The 23,145-nt window shown below is 42.4% G+C and overlaps 1 protein-coding gene across 1 annotated transcript in view; it reads left to right on the plus strand.

Annotated features, from left to right (window-relative positions):
* Positions 1-717: 717 nt before the first annotated feature.
* The window catches only part of LOC118119125 (growth hormone secretagogue receptor type 1-like), a 40,273-nt gene continuing 17,845 nt past the window's right edge, over positions 718-23,145 (plus strand). Inside the window, exon 1 of the mRNA XM_047342383.1 lies at positions 718-769. Within this exon, the coding sequence (XP_047198339.1) occupies positions 718-769 (52 nt within the window). The remainder of the gene's footprint in view (positions 770-23,145) is intronic.

Consider the following 23,145-nt stretch of genomic DNA (forward strand, 5'->3'; position numbering starts at 1 on the left):
GCCTACCTACTGAGCCACAAAGGTCCCAAAAGTCCCCCAAAGACTCCTGATGAAATATAAGTAACTTTATGCAACACATGTTGAAACCTCTGCATTATTTCTGATAAATTTCTCTTTTCCTTTCCATTTGTGTCTGTTTTGCTCTGTCATTTAAAATATCATTATATGACCCACATTCCTGCTGGGTACTGGTTAGTAGTGGTTTCACATGGTATTTCATGACAGATTACAATTTCCTGTGACTGAGATTTTACTTGGATGTGGCTGTTTTTTCACTGATGAGACATGTGATTAATGACCAGTAAGTTAATGTCCTTGTATTTGAAACATAAAGTATAAAACTGCGCATAGAGATTGAACCTTAATGTAACAGACACATTGTTGTGAAACTTCAGAAACAATTGATTTACAATTGATCTATACACACAGATATCTAACCACACTATCATCAACATAACTATACGTTATCTCTGTCTGTCGCTCACGCACACACGTGCACGCGGAAAGCCATGGCAACAGAATGTTCAGGAGGTTTTAAGTAATAAGAGCGGACTTGTCCACTGAGTCATTTACTGCGACAGGACAAGTTGATCTGCAGGAGAAGATCAAGCTGAAGCTCAAGTTTCTCTTCAACACCGGATCAACTGGAAACTTGCAACAAGTGACAGGAGAAGAACCGAGAGAAGAACCGAGAGGAAAGAAACTGCTGCCGGAAACATGAAGCCTGGACGCCCCATAGAGGTGCCGCTGCTGCCCAGCCTGGTTGCAGGTAATTCATATCTGCACCTATAACTTTAAATGTATTCATTCATCATGCAGTGAAAAAATATGAAGCTAAACGTGTTGAATATCACAGAGAAGTATTAGCGTCAATTAAAGTGAAAACAAATCTGAGATATTATTGTGACTGTTCTGCTTTTAATATACGACTTGAATCTCGTAATATTAAAACCTTACCATCAACATCTCAGATTGTTTTCTACAATATGGCCCAAATACTCCGTTGAAAAGATAATAATGATAAAAACTAATAAGAAAACTAAGAAAAATAAAGGAAAAAGACAATGAAGATATTTAAATAGTAACAGATGGGCTCTGCTGATACAACCACACAATCAACTCATATATGAATGAATGTTGTGTAGTTTTAACAATTCTGTCGTGATTGACTTTTTTATTTGTTATTTATTAGGGAAAGAGACCGGCCCTTTTTAAAACGCAAAATGCTCAAACTTGATTTGTTATGTAACTGTGGAGACGATGGCACTTTCAGAACGTGCACGTGAACTATAGTGTGGAGACTGTCCAGGTTTAAATGGTTGGGATTTTTAATGTTAACCCTTGTGTTGTCCCTGCTTCCCCCGGCTGTTGGCTGTGAGCGTTTGGGTACTGATTTAACTAACCCTTGTTGCGCTGTCCCCACCTGTCCTCCTCCTGCGTGCACTGTGGACCGCCCTAACCCCCCCAACCTGCTTCCTCCTCTGCCCACCACATATTAGCACGACAGGTAGGGCAAAGCAGTGAACAGCTGATATGTATTTGTTACCACCGGTGGAGTTTTACAGTCCTTTTTCGGGGCATATCGCACCTCTTTCTTACTCGCCCCGTGCTGCTGCTGCTGCTGCTGCGGCGGCGGCGGGACAGGAGGCCGGGCGCTAGGGAAGAGCTCTCTGCGCTGCGGCGGCGACTTCCACAGCCTTCACAACCAAGGCGGGCACGTCCGTGCGGGGGACGCGCTCCCTTCGCACGATGAACGGTCACGAGAGCCTTTCCCAGCTGCTCTAGGAACACCCTCCGCTTGTTCCGCTTGCCCCGCATCCAGTCGGGGTTGACCTCTCTCCATATCACAAAGGCGTTGTACGAAGAGACGTCGAGAATGTTGTGGAAGACGACCAGGGGCCAGCGCGCAGTCATCCTCCTGCAGCTGTACGTTCCGATCACCTTGTCCAGGTTGTCCACGCCTCCTTTGTTGCGGTTGTAGTCCAGGACGATGACCGGTTTCCTGTCCTCGCGGTCGCTGACGTCGGCCTCGGCGTGCCGCGTGCTCAGGAGCACCACGTTCCTGTTTTTCTTTGGGACGTAGGACACCAGAGTGGCGGCGGGCGTGAAGGCGAACCTGGAGGAGAACACCTCTCTTCCCTTGACCGCGAGCAGCCCCGGGGGGAGCTCGGGCTTGTTCTTTCGAACCGTGCCGACCACTGTGATCATCCTCTCCAGTAGCTACGAGTTCGTAGGAGGCGTGTCAGGGTTTTGTACTTGTCAATGTTTAGTTTCCTCCGTTTCCAAAGTGTTTTCTGTTTATTAGTACATCCCTGTGTTTCATGTTTTCACACATGTTTTATTTTGTAGTCTGGGTTCTTGTGTCTCATATCTAGTTTTACTTCCTGTCTGTGATTGTCTGCACCAGTCCTCATGTGTTACACCTGTGTCGAATTGCCCCTGCCTTCCCTGTGTGTCTGTATTTAAGCCTCGGTTCTTCCCTTTGTCCTGGTCGGATCGTTGTCTATTGTCGTATGTCGGTTGTGTTCTCTGGTCTGTCGTCTGTGATCTCCTGTCCTGGTATCCTGTCCTGATCTCCGGTGTTGTTCGTATCTAGTGTCTCCTGAGCCTCTGCACCTCTGCATCCCCCGTGTAAGCTTCCTGTGTTTTCTCCCTTTGTGCTCCCAGTTGTTTTGTCCGTTAAAGACTCGTTTTTGTATTAAAATTACACTCTTTAAGTTTAAACTCTGCGTCTGGGTCCAACTGCCCCACACACCGTGACAGGTGAAGTAATTGTCGCACGTGACGTTGACACCGCGCAGTCCCTCCGTGACATCGAGCATGACCCGCATCCCCTGGTTCCTCTCCGGGCGCCCTCCGCTGGGCTTTCCGGTGTAGATTTGCATCTTCCAAGCGTAGCTGGATCTGGCGTCGCAGGCCACCCACGACTTGATCCCGTATCTGGCCGGCTTGCTGGGCATGTACTGTCTGAAAGGACACCGGCCTGGTGTGTGTGTGTGTGTGTGTGGGGGGGGTAGAAGAAGAGAGGATTAGATACGAATGACAGGAGGAGAAGAAGAAGAAGAAGAAGAAGAAGAAGAAGAAGAAGGGGACGACACCATGCCGAAGCTTGACGCGTGGTCCAATGGCTTCGGAAACGTTCAGGATATCGAACGTCGTAAAGTCCCGACCTGGGCTCTTTGTTGTTGGGCTAGCTATCCAATGAATGACCTAACCACAAGAGTTTGCAGTTGATAATAGACCACAAGGGGGAAGAGGAGGACGAGGACGAGGACTAGCAGCCGCTAGCCAGATACATAACATGATAACGTACAACATACAAATAAAAATAAAGAAAAGAATAAAAATAATAAAATAAAAATAAAAAGAATAACCTCTGAACAGAACCAGTTGCTCGTCCACGGTCACTTTGGGCCCCGGGTTGTAGAGGTGCGGCAGCCGAGCCACCCACGCATCCCAGACCTCTCTCACGGCCGCCAATTTGTCCTCGGCGAGTCTCGCGCGCCTCGTCTCGCGGTCATCGAAGCGCAGCAGTCTGGAGTACATGTGGAAGAGTTTTAGGGCATCGCGGGCGCCGGAATATCGCCGCCGCCCGGCGTCCCACAGGCTGGCGGGCGGCCTCGCCCCGACCTGTACACGCCGCTAAGATCAGCAGCTCTTCGGGCGGGGTCTGAGCGACTCCGAGGATAATAGAGAATGAGTGAATCCGCGGGGTCTCAATTACTCAGAGGATGAGAGGGAGGTGGAGGATTTCTTAGATTTGGGTCTTTATTTTGTTTTGTTTTATGGGGAGGTTAGGGGTTACATAGTGTTATAAGCGAGCCTGGTTTCTCCTGGGTGGTCTCGATGACCCAAGGATGAGGAGTAGGAGGATTAGGATTTGGGTCTTTCTTTTTTGTTTTGTTTTATGGGGGGGTTAGGGTTGACATATACTGTTGCTAACCGACCTGGCCTCTCCGTGGGTCTCGATGACCCGAGGAGAATCGAGAATGAGCAGTCCGTGGGTCTCGACGACCCGAGGAGGACAACCCCGGTCAGGGTTTGGGGGCGGTTACACGCACACGACACACACACACACACAGGGTCAGGTTGACCCTGGGACAACACAAGGGTTATGTCATTTGTTTTTCAAATGCAGAACAGATTCCTGACAATGCACAAAGTATTATACAATGGACATGAAGGGTAACGTATTGCATAAGGAACTAAGTGAAGCAGTTTATTAGGTACACCAAGCTAAAACTAATACAATCAACACCAACAGCCCTAAAACATGTCCTACCTTCATGAAATGTACAATATTTATATAATATATGGCATTTTGTATGGGACTGCATTAGTTCCACTCAGTGTACCTAGGCATTGGTTATTAAATTAGGCATTGCTGTATTTCAAATAAACACATTTTCAAGGTACAACTGGAATTGAAGATCTCTCACCTACGATGGACACAAAATAAGGGAGCATCAAACTCTATGATTATATTTATTTACATTTCCAAAGTTGCAGGGCCTTAAAATATGTTGGGAAAGGGACTTGATCATGTGATCCCAGAAGATAACTGTAAAAACTTATTTGTGTCATGGTATTGTCATAGATTAAACAGAGTATTTTGGACTGATTACCGCCATCTACTGAGTTGGTGCAACTGCTCCTAGAGGTACTGCAATACAAGGCCCATCCAAGTGATTCAAGATTCAAGAGTTTATTGTCAAATGCTCAACAATTACATTAAGCAGTCAGCTGGCAATGAAATGCCGTCACAGGCCTCTTTATAGCAATGCTCCGAATATTTACAAGCAAAAATATTGAATAAAATAATATAAAATAGAATATCAAAATTTTAAATAGAAAATAAAATATATATATCTAAATGGCAGTATACACCTTAAGAAAAAAAAACAATAGTGCAATTATACAGTGCAAATATGCTAAGTTGCTGGTTTAGTGAGTATTGCAGATTGAGGAGTTTAAAAGTCTTATGGCCTGGGGGATGAAACTGTTCCCTGAGCCTGGTGGTATGGGCCCGATGCTGCGGTACCGTCGTATTACACGGGGCAGCAGGCAAACAGTTTATGGTTTCCTTTGATCTATTAGTGACATCATAGTCCTTTAACCCCTTTGTTTGAATTTCTGAACCTCCTGCTTCAATTCCTTTAACCCCTTTGCTTCAATTCCTTTAAACTCCTTGCTTCAATTCCCTTTCTATTCTTTAAAGATGCTCTTATCTCAGAAAATAAGAAGTGAAGAATCAGTCTGCACTAACCAGCGAATTGGTAGAACACAAGATAAGAGATTTTTCATGAGAATTTGGAAAACACATCTTGAACAGCGAAAATAACAATTCAGAACATTACATTGAAACAAACAACAGTCGCAATGGAGATCACTCGGAGAGTGAAACAAATGGATATAAAGGTAGAGACTGTCCGCCCGCACTCGAGTCCTTACAAAGATCACTGCAGAGCAGTGGGAGCTGTTGAAGTCATGCAAACCGGATGAAGCTGGGCGATTTATGTTGGGCAGATCTTCTGCTGAAGTTAATATCCACCGTTTCAAATGCCATTGCAAAGGATGTCCCCATGCACCTTGTCTGAGAAGAAGTTCGGTCCATCTGGAGCGACACTCTCAACGACAGTTCACCAGCACAACAAAGTCTAAGAGTTTGGATAAGCTCACAGACTTGGTTGTAGAGGGGAGGTGACGAAGACTGTCAACTCCACCTTGTCTGCAAGCTCCAATTTCAGGTGAGCCTGGAGAAGCCTATACCTGCCCGCCTCATTAACCCCACTAAAGTCCAGAAGATGATCTGTTATGCCTGCGAGACGTTAAAGGCAGATGCAAAAATCGAACTCTTGCTCGAGTGTCAATCACAGGCGAAGTCGTGGGCCATTTCCCTGAGGAACAGGACGCTTCAGATGATCCCATTCGGGATGTGTAGGACCCTTCAAGCTCCCACTCTTCAGGAGTCAGCTCCGAAGTCAGGTAGTTCCTCAGAGGGAGGTTCAACAACAAGCAGTATGGACAGTGGGAAGATGCTTGTCCAGGAAACAATCAACAATAGTTTGACTGACATCACAGACTTCTTTAATGAGTTCAATGACAGCCTTCAATTCATCGCTTTCCTCAGGAGATTGATATGGCTTTAGATGAAATGCTGAGTCAATCAATAAGGAAAGCAAAAGGAAAGGAATCTCCACAGCCAAACCTCTCAATCAGTAAAGGAATGAGGACGATCAATAGTCTTTTCATAAAGACTTTGCCACAGCAGGACGCCTAAATACTGGGACAGGGGTCGCAAAAGTTCAAGGAGGAGACCAAAGTCAATAGGAGGCTGACGATACAGTCATTGATGGCTGGGGTATTGACACGCTGCTTCTGGAGAAGGAGAAGCCGGGAGGTGGAAATGAAAGTTCTGCATTCCAAACGCTGAAAGACTCCATCTGAAAAGGTTCTTGTATTCACAAAACAGCTTTCAGATCTCATCTATGCGCACATCACACCTGGAAGGAATTCAGACATTAGTTCAGGTCCAGTGAAAAAGGTGGCTGTCTTAAGGCACACAGGGGCATATATGCAGACATTCAGACCAGGGTGTTTTGTTTTCTGTCCTGATAAGCTGGTGGCTGAACAACCAAGTTAACTGCCACACAAAAAGGGTGTCAGAGGCTTTTGTGGCCATCGACTCACTGGAAACCAACAAGGTCATCATCAGAGGTCAGCAGTGATTGAGGAGAAAACATCGAAGCAGTCAACATCATCAGAGGTCAGCAGTGGGAGGGAATAAAAGACCAAAGAAGTCAACACCAGCAGTGTTCAACAGCATTGAGGAGAAAAGATCAAGCAGTCATCATCATCAGAGGTCAGCAGCGAGGGAAGAAAAGACCCAAGCAGTCAACATTATCAGAGGTCAGCAGCGAAAGAAAAGATCAAGCAGTCAACACCAGCAGTGGTCAGCAGCATTGAGGAGAAAAGATCGAAGCAGACAACATTATCAGAGGTCAGCAAAGAAAAGGAGAATCAGCATCATCAGACAGGAACTCCAGGAGAAGTGATTGCAGAGATGCTGGCAGCAGACAGATATAAAAATGTATGTCAGTGCCTCTGGACCAGCTCATCACACAAATCTATAAGAAGGCAAAGGTGACCCGGACTGAAGGCTCACACAGACACAAGTCATCATCTGCTGAGAGAATATGGGCCGAGGTCAAAGACATTGACTCAACTAACCCCAACACAACCTCTGACGAGGTCATTTTCAAGGAGTTGTGTAAGAAGTGGCCTTGTCCAGAGATGCTATTGGTTTCCTTCTTTTTAAGAGATCCAGAACTTGAGATATCAATTAGCTCCTCTTTGAAAAGACGCTGTGCAAAAAGCCTGGCGTCTTTCTCCTCTTCAGAGCAGGCTTTCTTCCTTTCTTCCGAGATGGGTATGTGATGATGTTATTCGATAGTCACTTTCAAATTTAAATATAAGCTTTCTCCAGGTGCTCCTGTTATCCCTACTTATAAAAATGAATAAAATGTATAAAATGGAATTATTTGCTCTCAGTATTTATTCCATCAGATTTTAAGTCTTGTTGTGCTTTTCTCCAGGTGTCTGTTCCTCCCATATTTAAAACAATTATTAAAAGATTCAAAATCGAATAATTTGTTCTCAGGAGTTATTCCACTGAGACTAAAGTTTTGCTGTTTTACAAGCTGAAAATTCACTGTTTGCCAGGTGCAAGTTTAGTTTCTTCCTTTAATTCATCAGCCATCAGCACCTTCACCTGAACTTAGCTCCAACAAGCTGTATAAGGCAGAGTAGAGTGACCTCATTATGGCTGGTGATCAAATAGCGATAGTAAGCATCTAACTGTCAGATATTTTCAGAATAAGACACAGTTGCTGCTGACTATCACCGTGAAATCGATACAGTGTTACTTTACCAGTTTGTCTTTAATTTTGAAGGAAATTTGAGATCTCAACTAATTCAATTTTGGAGTTAAATTTGCAGGAAGATGGAAATATTACAACTGCAACATATTTTTATATCTCACTTATGTAAAAGCAACAAGAGTTTATATGATTGAATATATAGGATAAGATGTAGAATATCCCTTGTACGTCTGGAAGGTCTTCTGCACAAATTACCACAAAAAAAGATTAGATGTTAGCAGGGTGCTAGGGGCCACCAGCGGATGTTAGGCTAACTTCAGTTGCGCACCTTAGCCATCAAGTGTTTTGACCTTCTGATCAATGATAACAGGCGAACTTGAGGGTACGCTGAGGATAAAGGTAAATCTGACTGGCTGCTGGGTATTATGGCAGTACTATGAAAGCCATGTGCTCAGTAGATCAGACATCATTACCTCTTTAGCCTTTTTTTAACTAAATCAACCACGTAGAACAGGTATGTGATGGAGAATATTCCTTGTACGTTCGACCGCAGCAATTAATGCCTATTGCCAGCTGATGTTAGCGGATGTTAAAGACCAAACAGCGGATGTTAGGGACATCTTCAGTTAGGTAATTTGAAGGCCATCAGGTGTTTAGGCCTTTTTAATCAGCAATAAGACAACCTCTTTGCAGGCCCACCACAGGCTGATCAGACCTGGGTGCATGTCCCTAGCATATTGGGGCCCAGTTGGGATCTTTCCTCCGATCCAGAGCCATTGGCTGCAGCGTCTGCAGTGTGTGATGTTTCTTTATGGTCCGGGCGCAGGGCTTGTCGATGGATCTCCAGATCTTTGTGCAACCTAATGGTGCAGCCAACCTACAGGGCAAGCTTATTGCTTTCCTGTTACATTGTTGTGCTCAAATGGGTCTGCATACCACAGCCTTTTCTCTCATTTGCTTCATCAACATTATCCACCTAGGGTACTCGCTCAATTCTAAAGTAGACGATGCATGGGTATTATAACTACTATCAGGGTCAGGTCTTAGGTGGTAGTGACACATGATGGGACTGTAAGTCGCTGGTCACATCCACCAGCATCTCCAGTCTCGGACTTGCTCCAACTGACCACTACTGGCCAGTGGAGGAGGCCCTCTCTTTCCCTGTTCTCATGATAAATAAGGTCCCTTAAAGTTGCATTCGATGTTTTGGATGGCAAGGCATTGGTAGCAGTTCGGTTTGGGTTTAGCAGCAAGGTAAGGTAATATCTGGTTGTATCAACGTATACCTACCTTGTGAGATACTTATTTTAGCAACCAGTGAGGATGTGCCTGACCCTAGCGTAATAATGTTAAGTGTAGTTGTCTCTATATGAATCCATTCATGACAATAAAATGACCTTGAGTGAAAACTGATCTGACTTAAATGATCTGGATTATTTTACAACCGTAGACTTATACAACAATTGACAGTCTGAAATAAAAGATATCAAATCCGAACAAATTTAACTTTAACATTCTTTAGTTTTCAACATGATTCTAAGCTGATTCTCATGTTATCATTTGATGCAGTGTTAACCTTTAAACTCTGATGTTGGACAACATACTGCAAAATGTGAAGAGGAAAATTGGACATTAGCTTTAGAGAACAAACAAATTCAGATTAAATCCTGTAATTCCACAGGCAGACGCTGGTTATTTCGTTGATGTACATTCACAAAAAGAGCCAATGAAATACATCGTTTATTTACATGGAAACATAACATTTTATAAGTTTTAGATCTTTTTCAGAAAGGCACTTTCCCAACTTTGTATGGGACTGCATTAGTTCCACTCAGTGTACCTAGGCATTGGTTATTAAATTAGGCATTGCTGTATTTCAAATAAACACATTTTCAAGGTACAACTGGAATTGAAGATCTCTCACCTAAGATGGAGCACAAAATTAAGGGAGCATCAAAACTCTATGATTATATTTATTTACATTTCCAAAGTTGGGTAGGCCTTAAATATGTTAAAAGGGACTTTGATCATGTGATCCCAGAAGATAAATTTGTAAAAAAACTTTTGTGTCATGGTATTGCCATAAGATTAACAGTGTATTTTCAATCAGTTGATTTAATCAGAGTATTTTGGACTGATTACCGCCATCTACGGAGTTGGTGCACCATTCCTAGAGGTACTGCAATACAAGGTCGATCCCAAATGGATTCAAGATTCAAGGTTCAAGAGTTTATTGTCAAATGTAATAACAATTACATTACAGCTGCTAGCAATGAAATGTTAAATCAGTTGTCTTATAGCACGTTCGAATATTACAAGCAAAAATACGGTAATAATATAAAATACAATATCAAAAAAATTTTAACAGAAAATAAAATATATATATCTAAATGTATATATACACCTTGGGAAAAACAATAGTGCAATTATGTGCAATAGTGCAAATATGTTGATACAGTTGGTTTATGAGTTATTGTAGATTGAGGAGTTTAAAAGTCTTAAGTGGCCTGGGGGATGAAACTGTCTCTGAGCCTGGTGGTGCGGGCCCGGATGCTGTGGTACCGTCGGTCATACGGCAGCAGGCAAAACAGTTTATGGTTTCCTTTGATCTATTAGTATTAATTTCATAGTCCTTTAACCCTTTGTTTGAATTTCTTGAACCTCCTTTGCTTCAATTCCTTTAACCCCTTTGCTTCAATTCCTTAAACTCCTTTACTTCAATTTTCATTCTTTAAAGATGCTCTTATCTCAGAAAAATAAGAAGTGAAGAATCAGTCTGCACTAACCAGCGAATTGGTAGAACAAAGAAGATAAGAGATTTTTACAGAATTTGGAAAACACATCTGAACAGCGAAAATAACAATTGTAACACATTGAAACAAACAACAGTCGCAATGGAGATCACCTCTCGGAGAGGAAACAAATGATATAAAGGTAGGAGACTGTCCGCCGCACTTCGAGTCCTTTACAAAGATCACTGCAGAGCAGTGGGAGCTGCTTGAAGTTTATGCAAACCGATGAAGCCACAACATTTATGTTGGCAGATCTTCTGCTGAAGTTAATGACGACCGTTTCAAATGCCATTGCAAAGCGATGTCCCCATGCACCCTTGTCTGAGGAAGAAGTTCGGTCCATTCTGGGCTTACACTCTCAACGACAGTCTTTCACCAGGCACAACAAAGTCTAAGAGTTTGGATAAGCCCACAGACTTGGTTGTAGAGGAGGTGACGAAGACTGTCAACTCACCTTGTCTGCAAGCTCCACCTGTGTGAGCTCTGAGAAGCCTATACCAACCCGCCTCATTAACCCCGCTAAAGTCCAGAAGATGATCTGTTATGCCTGCGACGTTAAAGGCAGATGCAAAAATCGAACTCTTGCTCGAGTGTCAATCGCACAGGCGGTCAAGCCATTTCCTCAGAGGAACAGGACGCTTCAGATGATCCCATTCGATGTGTAGGACTCCTTCAAGCTCCCACCTTCAGGAGTCAGCTCCAAGTCAGGTAGTTCCTCAGAGGGAGGTTCAACAACAAGCAGTATGGACAGTGGGAAGATGGTCCAGGAAACAATCAACAAATAGTTTGACTGACATCACAGACTTCTAATGAGTTCAATGCGCCTTCACCCAGTCATTCTGTGAGGATTGATATACTGATTAAATGTTGAGTCACCTGTAATATAAAAATAAATGAAAGAATTCCACAACAAACCCTCTCAATCAGTAGAAGGAATGAGGACGATCAATAGTCTTTTCATAAAGACTTTGCCACAGCAGGACGCTTCAAATACTGACAGGGGTCGCGAAAAGTTCAAGGAGTGAGACCAAAGTCATAGGGAGGCTGACGATACAGCTGATGGCTAGTATTGACGCTGTGCTTCTGGAGAAGGAGAAGCCGGGAGGTGGAAATGAAAGTTCTGGCATTCCAACGCTGAAAGACTCATCTGAAAAGGTTCTGTATTCACAAAACAGCTTTCAGATCTCATCTATGCGCACATCGCACCTGGAAGGAATTCAGACATTAGTTCAGGTCCAGTGAAAAGGTGGCTGTTCCTAAGGCACACAGGGCATATATGCAGACATTCAGACCAGGGTGTTTTGTTTTCTGTCCTTGATAAGCTGGTGGCTGAACAACCAAGTTAACTGCCACACAAAAAGGGTGTCAGAGGCTTTCATGGCCATCGACTCACTGGAAACCAACAAGCAGTCATCATCATCAGAGGTCAGCAGCATTGAGGAGAAAACATCGAAGCAGTCAACATCATCAGAGGTCAGCAGTGGAGGGAATAAAAGACCGAAGAAGTCAACACCAGCAGTGTTCAACAGCATTGAGGAGAAAAGATCGAAGCAGTCAACATCATCAGAGGTCAGCAGCGGAGGGAAGAAAAGACCTAAGCAGTCAACATTATCAGAGGTCAGCAGTGGAGGGAATAAAAGACCGAAGAAGTCAACACCAGCAGTGTTCAACAGCATTGAGGAGAAAAGATCGAAGCAGTCAACATCATCAGAGGTCAGCAGCGGAGGGAAGAAAAGACCTAAGCAGTCAACATCATCAGAGGTCAGCAGCGGAGGGAAGAAAAGATCGAAGCAGTCAACACCAGCAGTGGTCAGCAGCATTGAGGAGAAAAGATCGAAGCAGACAACATCATCAGAGGTCAGCAAAGAAAAGGAGAACTCAGCATCATCAGACAGGAACTCCAGGGAGAAGATTGCAGAGATGCTGGCAGCAGACAGATATAAAATGTATGTCAGTGTTCTCTGGACCCAGCTCATCACACAAATTCATAAGAAGGCAAAGGTGACCCTGACTGATGTCGACATAACAGACACAAGTCATCATCTGCTGGAGAGAATATGGGCCGAGGTCGTGGGAAGACATTGACTCAACTTTCAACCCCAACACAACTTTGACGAGGTCATTTTCAAGGAGTTGTGTAAGAAGCGGCCTTGTCCAGAGATGCTATTGGTTTCCTTCTTTAAGAGATCCAGAACTTGAGATATCAATTAGCTCCTCTTTGAAAAGACGCTGTGCAAAAGCTGGCTGCCTTTCTCCTTCAGAGCAGGCTTCTTCCTTCTTCCGGAGATAAAAGGTGGATGATGTTATTCCGATAGCTTCACTTTCAAATTTAAATATGTTTTCTCCAGGTGTTCCTGTTATCCCCACATTTATAAAAATGAATAAATGTATAAAATGGAATTATTTGCTCTCAGTATTTATTCCACCTCAGACTTAAGTCTTGCTGTGGCTTTTCTCCAGGTGCTCCGGTTCCTCCCCATATTTAAACAATTATTAAAAGATTCAAAATCGAATAATTTGTTCTCAGGAGTTATTCCACTGAGACTAAAGTTTTGCTGTTTTACAAGCTGAAAATTCACTGTTTCACAGGTGCAAGTTTAGTTTCTTCCTTTAATTCATCAGCCATCAGCACCTTCACCTGAACTTAGCTCCAATAAGCTGTATAAGGCAGAGTAGAGGACTCTATTATGGCTGGTGATTTAAATAGCGATAGTAAGCATCTAACTGTCAGATATTTTCAGAATAAGACACAGTTGCTGCTGACTATCACCGTAAATCGATACAGTGTTACTTGATTGTGTTTGTCTTAATTTTGAAGGAAATTTGAGATCTCAACTAATTCAATTTTGGAGTTAAAATTTCTGCAGGAAGATGGAAATATTATAACTGCAACATATTTTTTATATCTCACTTATGTAAAAGCAACAAGAGTTTATATGATTTAATATATAGGATAAGATGTAGAATATCCCTTGTACGCCTGAAGGTCTTCTGCACAAATTCATCAAAACATTAGATGTTAGCAGGTGCTAGGGGCCACCAGCTGGATGTTAGGGACATAACTTCAGTTGTGCAATCTACGCCATCAAGGTTTTGACCTTCTGATTCAATGATAAGGTACGAACTTGAGGTACGCTGAGATAAAGGTAAATCTGACTGGCTGCTGGGTATTATGGCAGTACTATGAAAGCCATGTGGCTGCTCAGTAGATCAGACATCATTACTCTTTAGCCTTTTTAAACTAAACTCTGTACCATTTTAGAACATAGGACAAGATGGAGAATATTCCTTGCATCGTTCGACTCCGTGAAAGCAATTAATGCCTATTGCCAGTTGGATGTTAGCGGATGTTAGTGACTCACCAGCGGATGTTAGGGACATATCTTCAGTTGTGTACCTTAGCCATCAGGTGTTTAGGCCTTTTAATCACAAGACAACCCTTTAAGGCAGGCCCACCACAGGCTGATCAGACCTGGGTGCATGTCCCTAGCATATTGGGGCCCAGTTGGGATCTTTCCTCCTGATCCAGAGCTACTGGCTGCAGCGTTCTGCAGTGTGTGATGTTTCTTTTATGGTCCGGCGCAGGCTTGTCGATGGATCTCCAGATCTTTGTGCAACCTAATGGTGCAGCTAACCTCCACAGGGCAAGCTATTGCTTTCCCAGCCACATTGCTGTGCCTCAATGCAAGGTCTGCATACCAGCCTTTCCTCTCATTTGCTTCATCAACATTATCCACCTAGGGTACTGTCAATTCTAAAAAGTAGACGATGCGCTGTGAGTATTAGACCAGATTATCAAGTCAGGTCTTAGGGGTGGTATGACAATATGTGATGGGACTGTAAGTCGCTGGCCCACATCCACCAGCATCTCTGCCCGGACTTGCTCCAACTGACCACTACTGGCCAGTGGAGGAGGCCCTCTCTTTCGCTGTTCCTCTCGCGGATAAATGTTGTCCTTTAAACTGCATTCGATGTTTTGATGGCAAGGCATTGGTAGCAGTTCACTTAGTTTCTAGTGTTGCTGCAGGCATTAGTCTGGTTGTGTATCAACGTATACCTACCTAGGAGATACTTATTTTACAACCAGTGAGGATGTGCCTGACCCTAGCGTATCGTTAGTTAGTTGTCTCATATGAATCCATTCATGACACAAATGACTCCGAGGAAAACTGATCTGACTTAAATGATCTGATTATTTTACAACCGTAGACCATACAACAAATTGACAGTCTGAAATAAAAGATATCAAACTAAACAAATTTAACTTTTAACATTCTTAGTTTTCAACATGATTCTGCTGACTTCATGTTATCATTTGATGCAGTGTTAACTCTTAAACTCTGATGTTGACAACATACTGCAAATGTGAAGAGGAAAAATTGGACATTAGCTTTAGAGAACAAACAAATTCAGATTAAATCCTGTAATTCCACAGGCAGACGCTGGTTATTTCGCTGATGCACATCTTGCCAAAAAGAGCCAATGAAATACATCGTTTATTTACATGGAAACATAACATTTTATAAGTTTTAGATCTTTTTCAGAAAGGCACTTTCCCAACTTTGGTGCTGACACAGATCAGACAGTGACATTCATCACTTCTCCAAATGAAAAATATGTGAATTTTATTCACAATTTATCTTAAGTCATTTGTTTTTCAACTGCAGAACAAATCCCTGACAATGCACAAAGTATTATACAATGGACATGAAGGGTAATCGACATATGAACTAAGTGAAGCAGTTTATTAGGTACACCAAGCTAAACTAATACAATCCAACAGCCCTAAAACATGTCCTACCTTCATGAAATGTACAATCTTTATGTAATATATGGCATTTTGTATGGGACTGCATTAGTTCCACTCAGTGTACCTAGGCATTGGTTATTAAATTAGGCATTGCTGTATTTCAAATAAACACATTTTCAAGGTACAACTGGAATTGAAGATCTCTCACTCCAAGATGGAGCACAAAAGTAAGGAGCATCAAACTCTATGATTATATTTATTTACATTTCCAAAGTTGCAGGGCCTTAAAATATGTTGGGAAAGGGACTTGATCATGTGATCCCAGAAGATAACTGTAAAAACTTTTGTGTCATGGTATTGTCATAGATTAAAATAGAGTATTTTGGACTGATTAATGTTTATCTACTGAGTTGGTGCACCGCTCCTAGAGGTACTGCAATACAAGGTCGATCCAAGTGGATTCAAGATTCAAGATTCAAGAGTTTATTGTCAAATGCACAACAATTACATTAAGCAGTCGCTGGCAATGAAATGCTTGGGTCACAGGCTCTCTTATAGCAATGCTCCGAATATTACAAGCAAAAAAATATTAATAAAATAATATAAAATAGAATATCAAAATTTTAAGAAAATAAATAAAATATATATATCTAAATGTATATATACACCTTAAGAAAAAAACAATAGTGCAATTATGTGCAATAGTGCAAATATGCTACGTTGCTGGTTTAGTGGAGTTATTGCAGATTGGCAGGAGTTTAAAAAGTCTTATGGCTCGGGGGATGAAATCGTCTCTGAGCCTGGTGGTGCGGGCCCGGATGCTGCGGTACCGCCGCCATGGCTGGCAGCAGGCAAAACAGTTTATGGTTTCCTTTGATCTATTAGTGACATCATAGTCCTTTAACCCCTTTGCTGAATTTCTGAACCTCCTTGCTTAATTCCTTTAACCCCTTTGCTTCACCTCAAACTCCTTTTTGCTTCAATTCCTTTCTATTCTTTAAAGATGCTCTTTATCTCAGAAAATAAGAAGTGAAGAATCAGTCTGTACTTAACCAGCGAATTGGTAGAACAAAGAAGATAAGAGATTTTTCATGAGAATTTGGAAAACACATCTGACAGCGAAATAACAATTGTAACACACATTGAAACAAACAACAGTCGGGAGAATGGAGATCACTCGAGAGTGAAACAAATGGATATAAAGGTAGAGACTGTCCGCCCGTACTTCAGTCCTTTTTACAAAGATCACTGCAGAGCAGTGGGAGCTGAAGTCAAGTGCAACCGGATGAAGCTACAACATTTATGTTGGCAGATCTTCTGCTGAAGTTAATGACTCACTGTTTCAAATGCCATTGCAAAGCGATGTCCCCATGCACCTTGTCTGAGAAGAAGTTCGTCCATTCTGGGCGACACTCTCAACGACAGTCTTTCACCAGGCACAACAAAGTTCAAGAGTTTGGATAAGCTCACAGACTTGGTTGTAGAGGAGGTGACGAAGACTGTCAACTCCACCTGTCTGCAAGCTCCACCTGTGTGAGCTCTGAGAAGCCTATACCAACCCGCCTCATTAACCCCGCTAAAGTCCAGAAGATGATCTGTTATGCCTGCGAGACGTTAAAGGCAGATGCAAAAATCGAACTCTTGCTCGAGTGTCAATCGCACAGGCGAAGTCGGGCCATTTCCTCAGAGGAACAGGACGCTTCAGATGATCCCATTCGATGTGTAGGACCTCTTCAAGCTCCCACTCTTCAGGAGTCAGCTCCAAGTCAGGTAGTTCTCAGAGGAGGTTCAACAACAAGCAGTATGGATAGTGGGAAGATGCTTGTCCAGGAAACAATCAACAATAGTTTGACTGACATCACAGACTTCTTTAATGAGTTCAATGACATTCTTTCTCAATTCATCGCTTTCTCCAGAGATTGATATGGTTTAGATGAAATTATTGAGTCAATCAATAAGGAAAGCAAAATGGAAAGGAATCTCCACAGCCAAACCTCTCAATCAGTAAAGGAATGAGGACGACTTGTCGGTCTTTCATAAAGACTTTACACAGCAGGGACGCTTCAAATACTGGACAGGGTCAAAAGTTCAAGGAGGAGACCAAAGTCAATAGGAGGCTGACGTATACAGTCATTGATGGCTAGTATTGACGCTGTGCTTCTGGAGAAGGAGAAGCCGGGAGTGGTGGAAATGAAAGTTCTGCATTCCAAACGCTGAAAGACTCCATCTGAAAAGGTTCTTGCATTCACAAACAGCTTTCAGATCTCATCTATGCGCACATCGCACCTGGAAGGAATTGTGACATTAGTTCAGGTCCAGTGAAAAGGTGGCTGTTCCTAAGGCACACAGGGGCATATATGCAGACATTCAGACTAGGGTGTTTTTGTTTTCTGTCCTGATAAGCTGGTGGCTGAACAACCAAGTTAATCGGCCACACAAAAAGGGTGTCAGAGGCTTTCATGGCCATCGACCACTGGAAACCAACAAGCAGTCATCATCATCAGAGGTCAGCAGCATTGAGGAGAAAACATCAAGCAGTCAACATCATCAGAGGTCAGCAGGAGGGAATAAAGACTCAAGAAGTCAACACCAGCAGTGTTCAACAGCATTGAGGAGAAAAGATCGGCTAATAACATCATCAGAGGTCAGCAGCGGAGGGAAGAAAAGACCTAAGCAGTCAACACAGTCAGAGGTCAGCAGTGGAGGGAATAAAAGACCTAAGAAGTCAACACTGCAGTGTTCAACAGCATTGAGGAGAAAAGATCGAAGCAGTCAACATCATCAGAGGTCAGCAGCGGAGGGAAGAAAAGACTCGAAGCAGTCAACATCATCAGAGGTCAGCAGCGGAGGGAAGAAAAGTGGTTCAAGCAGTCAACACCAGCAGTGGTCAGCAGCATTGAGGAGAAAAGATCAAGCAGACAACATCATCAGAGGTCAGCAAAGAAAAGGAGAACTCAGCATCATCAGACAGGAACTCCAGGGAGAAGATTGCAGAGATGCTGGCAGCAGACAGATATAAAATGTATGTCAGTGTTCTCTTGGACCAGCTCATCACACAAATCTATAAGAAGGCAAAGTGCACCTCGGACTGATGTCGACACATAACAGGACACAAGTCATCATCTGCTGGAGAGAATATGGGCGAGGTCAAAGACATTGACTCAACTTTCAACCCCAACACAATCCTCTTGACGAGGTCATTTTCAAGGAGTTGTGTAAGAAGTGGCCTTGTCCAGAGATGCTATTGGTTTCTCTTTTAAGAGAACCAGAACTTGAGATATCAATTAGCTCCTCCCAAAAAGACGCCTGTGCAAAAGCCTGGCGCCTTCTCCTTTCAGAGCAGCTTTCTTCCTTCTTCCGGAGATAAAAGGTGGATGATGTTATTCCGATAGCTTCACTCTTTAAATTTAAATATGTTTTCTCCAGGTGCTCCTGTTATCCCCACATTTATAAAAATGAATAAAATGTATAAAATGGAATTATTTGCTCTCAGTATTTATTCCACTCAGACTTAAGTCTTGTTGTGCTTTTCTCCAGGTGCTCCGGTTCCCTCCTATATTTAAAACAATTATTAAAAAGATTCAAAATCGAATAATTTGTTCTCAGGAGTTATTCCACTGAGACTAAAGTTTTGCTGTTTTACAAGCTGAAAATTCACTGTTTCACAGGTGCAAGTTTAGTTTCTTCCCTTAATTCATCAGCCACGCACCTTCACCTGAACTTAGCTCCAACAAGCTGTATAAGGCAGAGTAGAGTGACTCTATTATGGTTGGAGATCAAATAGCTGATAGTAAGCATCTAACTGTCAGGATATTTTCAGAATAAGACACAGTTGCTGCTGATCATCACCGTAAATCGATATGTTACTTGGATTGTGGGCGTTTGTCTTAATTTTGAAGGAAATTTGGAGATCTCAACTAATTCAATTTTGGAGTTAAATTTCTGCAGGAAGATGGAAATATTACAACTGCAACATATTTTATATCTCACTTATGTAAAAGCAACAAGAGTTTATATGATTTAATATATAGATAAGATGTAGAATATCCCTTTGTACGTCTGAAGGTCTTCTGCACAAATTACCGCCACAAAAACATTAGATGTTAGCAGGTGTTAGGGGCCACCAGCGGATGTTAGGACATAACTTCAGTTGTGCAATCTTAGTCATCAAGTGCTTGACCTTCTGATCAATGATACAGGCCGAACTTGAGGGTACGCTGAGGATAAAGGGGTAAACTGACTGGCCGCTGGGTATTATGGCAGTACTATGAAAGCCATGTGGCTGCTCTCAGTAGATCAGACATCATTACCTCTTTAGCCTTTTTAAACTAAACTCTGTACCATTTTAGAACATAGGACAAGATGGAGAATATTCCCTTTATACTGCTCGACCAGCAATTAATGCCTATTGCCAGTTGATGTTAGCGGATGTTAGTGACCACCAGCGGATGTTAGGATATGGTCTTCAGTTGTGTACCTTAGCGCTATCAGGTGTTTAGGCCTTTAATCACAAGACAACCTCTTAAGGCAGGCCCACTCACAGGTTGATCAGACTGGGTGCATGTCCCTAGCATATTGGGGGCCCAGTTGGGATCTTTCTCCTGATCCAGAGCCATTGGCTGCAGCGTTCTGCAGTGTGTGATGTTTCTTTTTATGGTCCTGCGCAGGGCTTGTCGATGGATCTCCAGATCTTTGTGCAACCTAATGGTGCAGCCAACCTCCACAGGGCAAGCTATTGCTTCCAGCCACATTGCTGTGCCTCAAATGCGCGGTCTGGGTATACCACAGCCTTTTCCTCTCATTTGCTTCATCAACATTATCCACCTAGGGTACTGTCAATTCTAAAAAGTAGATTTGATGTGACAGGGTATTAGACCAGATTATCAGGTCAGGTCTTAGGGTGGTAGTGACAATATGTGATGGGACTGTAAGTCGCTGGCCCACATCCACCAGCATCTCCCAGTCTCCGGACTTGCTCCAACTGACCACTACTGGCCAGTGGAGGAGGCCCTTTCCCTGTTCCTCCTCGCTGATAAATGTTGTCCTTTAAACTGCATTCGATGTTTTGGATGGCAAGGCATTGGTAGCAGTTCACTTAGTTTCTAGTAAGTTGCTGCAAGGCATTATCTGGTTGTGTATCAACGTATAATCACCTTAGGAGATACTTATTTTACAACCAGTGAGGATGTGCTCTGACTCCTAGCGTAATAATGTTAGTTAGTTGTCTCTATATGAATCCATTCATGACACAAAATAACCTGAGTGAAAACTGATCTGACTTAAATGATCTGATTATTTTACAACCGTAGACCATACAAATACCCGACAGTCTGAAATAAAAGATATCAAACTGAACAAATTTAACTTTTAACATTCTTTAGTTTTCAACATGATTCTAAGCTGACTTCATGTTATCATTTGATGCAGTGTTAACCTTTAAACTCTGATGTTGGACAACATACTGCAAATGTGAAGAGGAAAAATTGGACATTAGCTTTAGAGAACAAACAAATTCAGATTAAATCCTGTAATTCCACAGGCAGACGCTGGTTATTTCGTTGATGTACATTCACAAAAAGAGCCAATGAAATACATCGTTTATTTACATGGAAACATAACATTTTATAAGTTTTAGATCTTTTTCAGAAAGGCACTTTCCCAACTTTGGTGCTGACACAGATCAGACAGTGACATTCATCACTTCTCCAAATGAAAAATATGTGAATTTTATTCACAATTTATCTTAAGTCATTTGTTTTTCAACTGCAGAACAAATCCCTGACAATGCACAAAGTATTATACAATGGACATGAAGGGTAACGATGTATAAGGAACTATGAAGCAGTTTATTAGGTACACCAAGCTAAAACTAATACAATCCAACAGCCCTAAAACATGTCCTACCTTCATGAAATGTACAATCTTTATGTAATATATGGCATTTGTATGGGACTGCATTAGTTCCACTCAGTGTACCTAGGCATTGGTTATTAAATTAGGCATTGCTAGAGTTTCCTTAAATAAACACATTTTCAAGGTACAACTGAATTGAAGATCTCACCAAGATGGAGCACAAAAGTAAGGGAGCATCAAAACTCTATGATTATATTTATTTACATTTCCAAAGTTGCAGGGCCTTAAAATATATGTTGGGAAAGGGACTTGATCATGTGATCCCAGAAGATAACTGTAAAAAAACTTCTTTGTGTCATGTATTGTCACAGATTAAACAGAGTATTTTGGACTGATTACCGCTATCTACTGAGTTGGTGCAACTGCTCCTAGAGGTACTGCAATACAAGGTCGATCCAAGTGGGATTCAAGATTCAAGATTCAAGAGTTTATTGTCAAATGCACAACAATTACATTAAGCAGTCGCTGGCAATGAAATGCCGGGTCACAGGCTCTTTATAGCACGTCTTGAATATTACAAGCAAAAATATTGAATAAAATAATATAAAATAGAATATCAAAAATTTTAAATAGAAAATAAAATATGTATATATCTAAATGTATATATACACCTTAAGAAAAAAACAATAGTGCAATTATGTGCAATAATAGTGCAAATATGCTAAGTTGCTGGTTTAGTGGAGTTATTGCAGATTGGAGGAGTTTAAAAGTCTTATGGCCTGGGGATGAAACTGTCTCTGAGCCTGGTGGTGCGGGCCCGGATGCTGCGGTAATTGGCCGCCATACGGCAGCAGGCAAAACAGTTTATGGTTTCCTTTGATCTATTAGTGACATCATAGTCCTTTTTTAACCCCTTGTTTGAATTTCTTGAACCTCCTTTTGCTTCAATTCCTTTAACCCCTTTGCTTAATTCCTTTAAACTCCTTTGCTTCAATTCCCTTTCTATTCTTTAAAGCATGCTCTTTATCTCAGAAAAATAAGAAGTGAAGAATCAGTCTGCACTAACCAGCTAATTGGTAGAACAAAGAAGATAAGAGATTTTCATGAGAATTTGGAAAACACATCTTGAACAGCTTAAAATAATAATTCGTAACACACATTGAAACAAACAACAGTCGTAATGGAGATCACTCGAGAGTGAAACAAATGAGGTGAAGGCAGAGACTGTCCGCCCGTGATTTCCGAGTCCTTTTTACGAAGATCACTGCAGAGCAGTGGAGCCCGTTGAAGTCATGCAAACCGATGAAGCTACAACATTTATGTTGGCAGATTCTGCTGAAGTTAATGACGACCGTCTAAATGCCATTGCAAAGCGATGCTGTCCCCATGCACCCTTGTCTGAGGGAAGAAGTTCGGTCCATTCTGCGACACTCAACGACAGTCTCTTCACCAGGCACAACAAAGTTCAAGAGTTTGGATAAGCCTACAGACTTGGTTGTAGAGGAGGTGACGAAGACTGTCAACTCCACCTGTCTGCAAGCTCCACCTGTGTGAGCTCTGAGAAGCCTATACCAACCCGCCTCATTAACCCCGCTAAAGTCCAGAAGATGATCTGTTATGCCTGCGAGACGTTAAAGGCAGATGCAAAAAAATCGAACTCTTGCTCGAGTGTCAATCGCGCAGGCGAAGTCGGCCATTTCCTCAGAGGAACAGGACGCTTCAGATGATCCCATTCGATGTGTAGGACCTCTTCAAGCTCCCACTCTTCAGGAGTCAGCTCCAAGTCAGGTAGTTCTCAGAGGGAGGTTCAAACAACAAGCAGTATGGGATAGTGGGAAGATGCTTGTCCAGGAAACAATCAACAATAGTT

This window comes from Hippoglossus stenolepis, chromosome 12, assembly GCF_022539355.2.
Source record: "Hippoglossus stenolepis isolate QCI-W04-F060 chromosome 12, HSTE1.2, whole genome shotgun sequence".
NCBI classification, from domain to species: Eukaryota; Metazoa; Chordata; class Actinopteri; order Pleuronectiformes; family Pleuronectidae; genus Hippoglossus; species Hippoglossus stenolepis.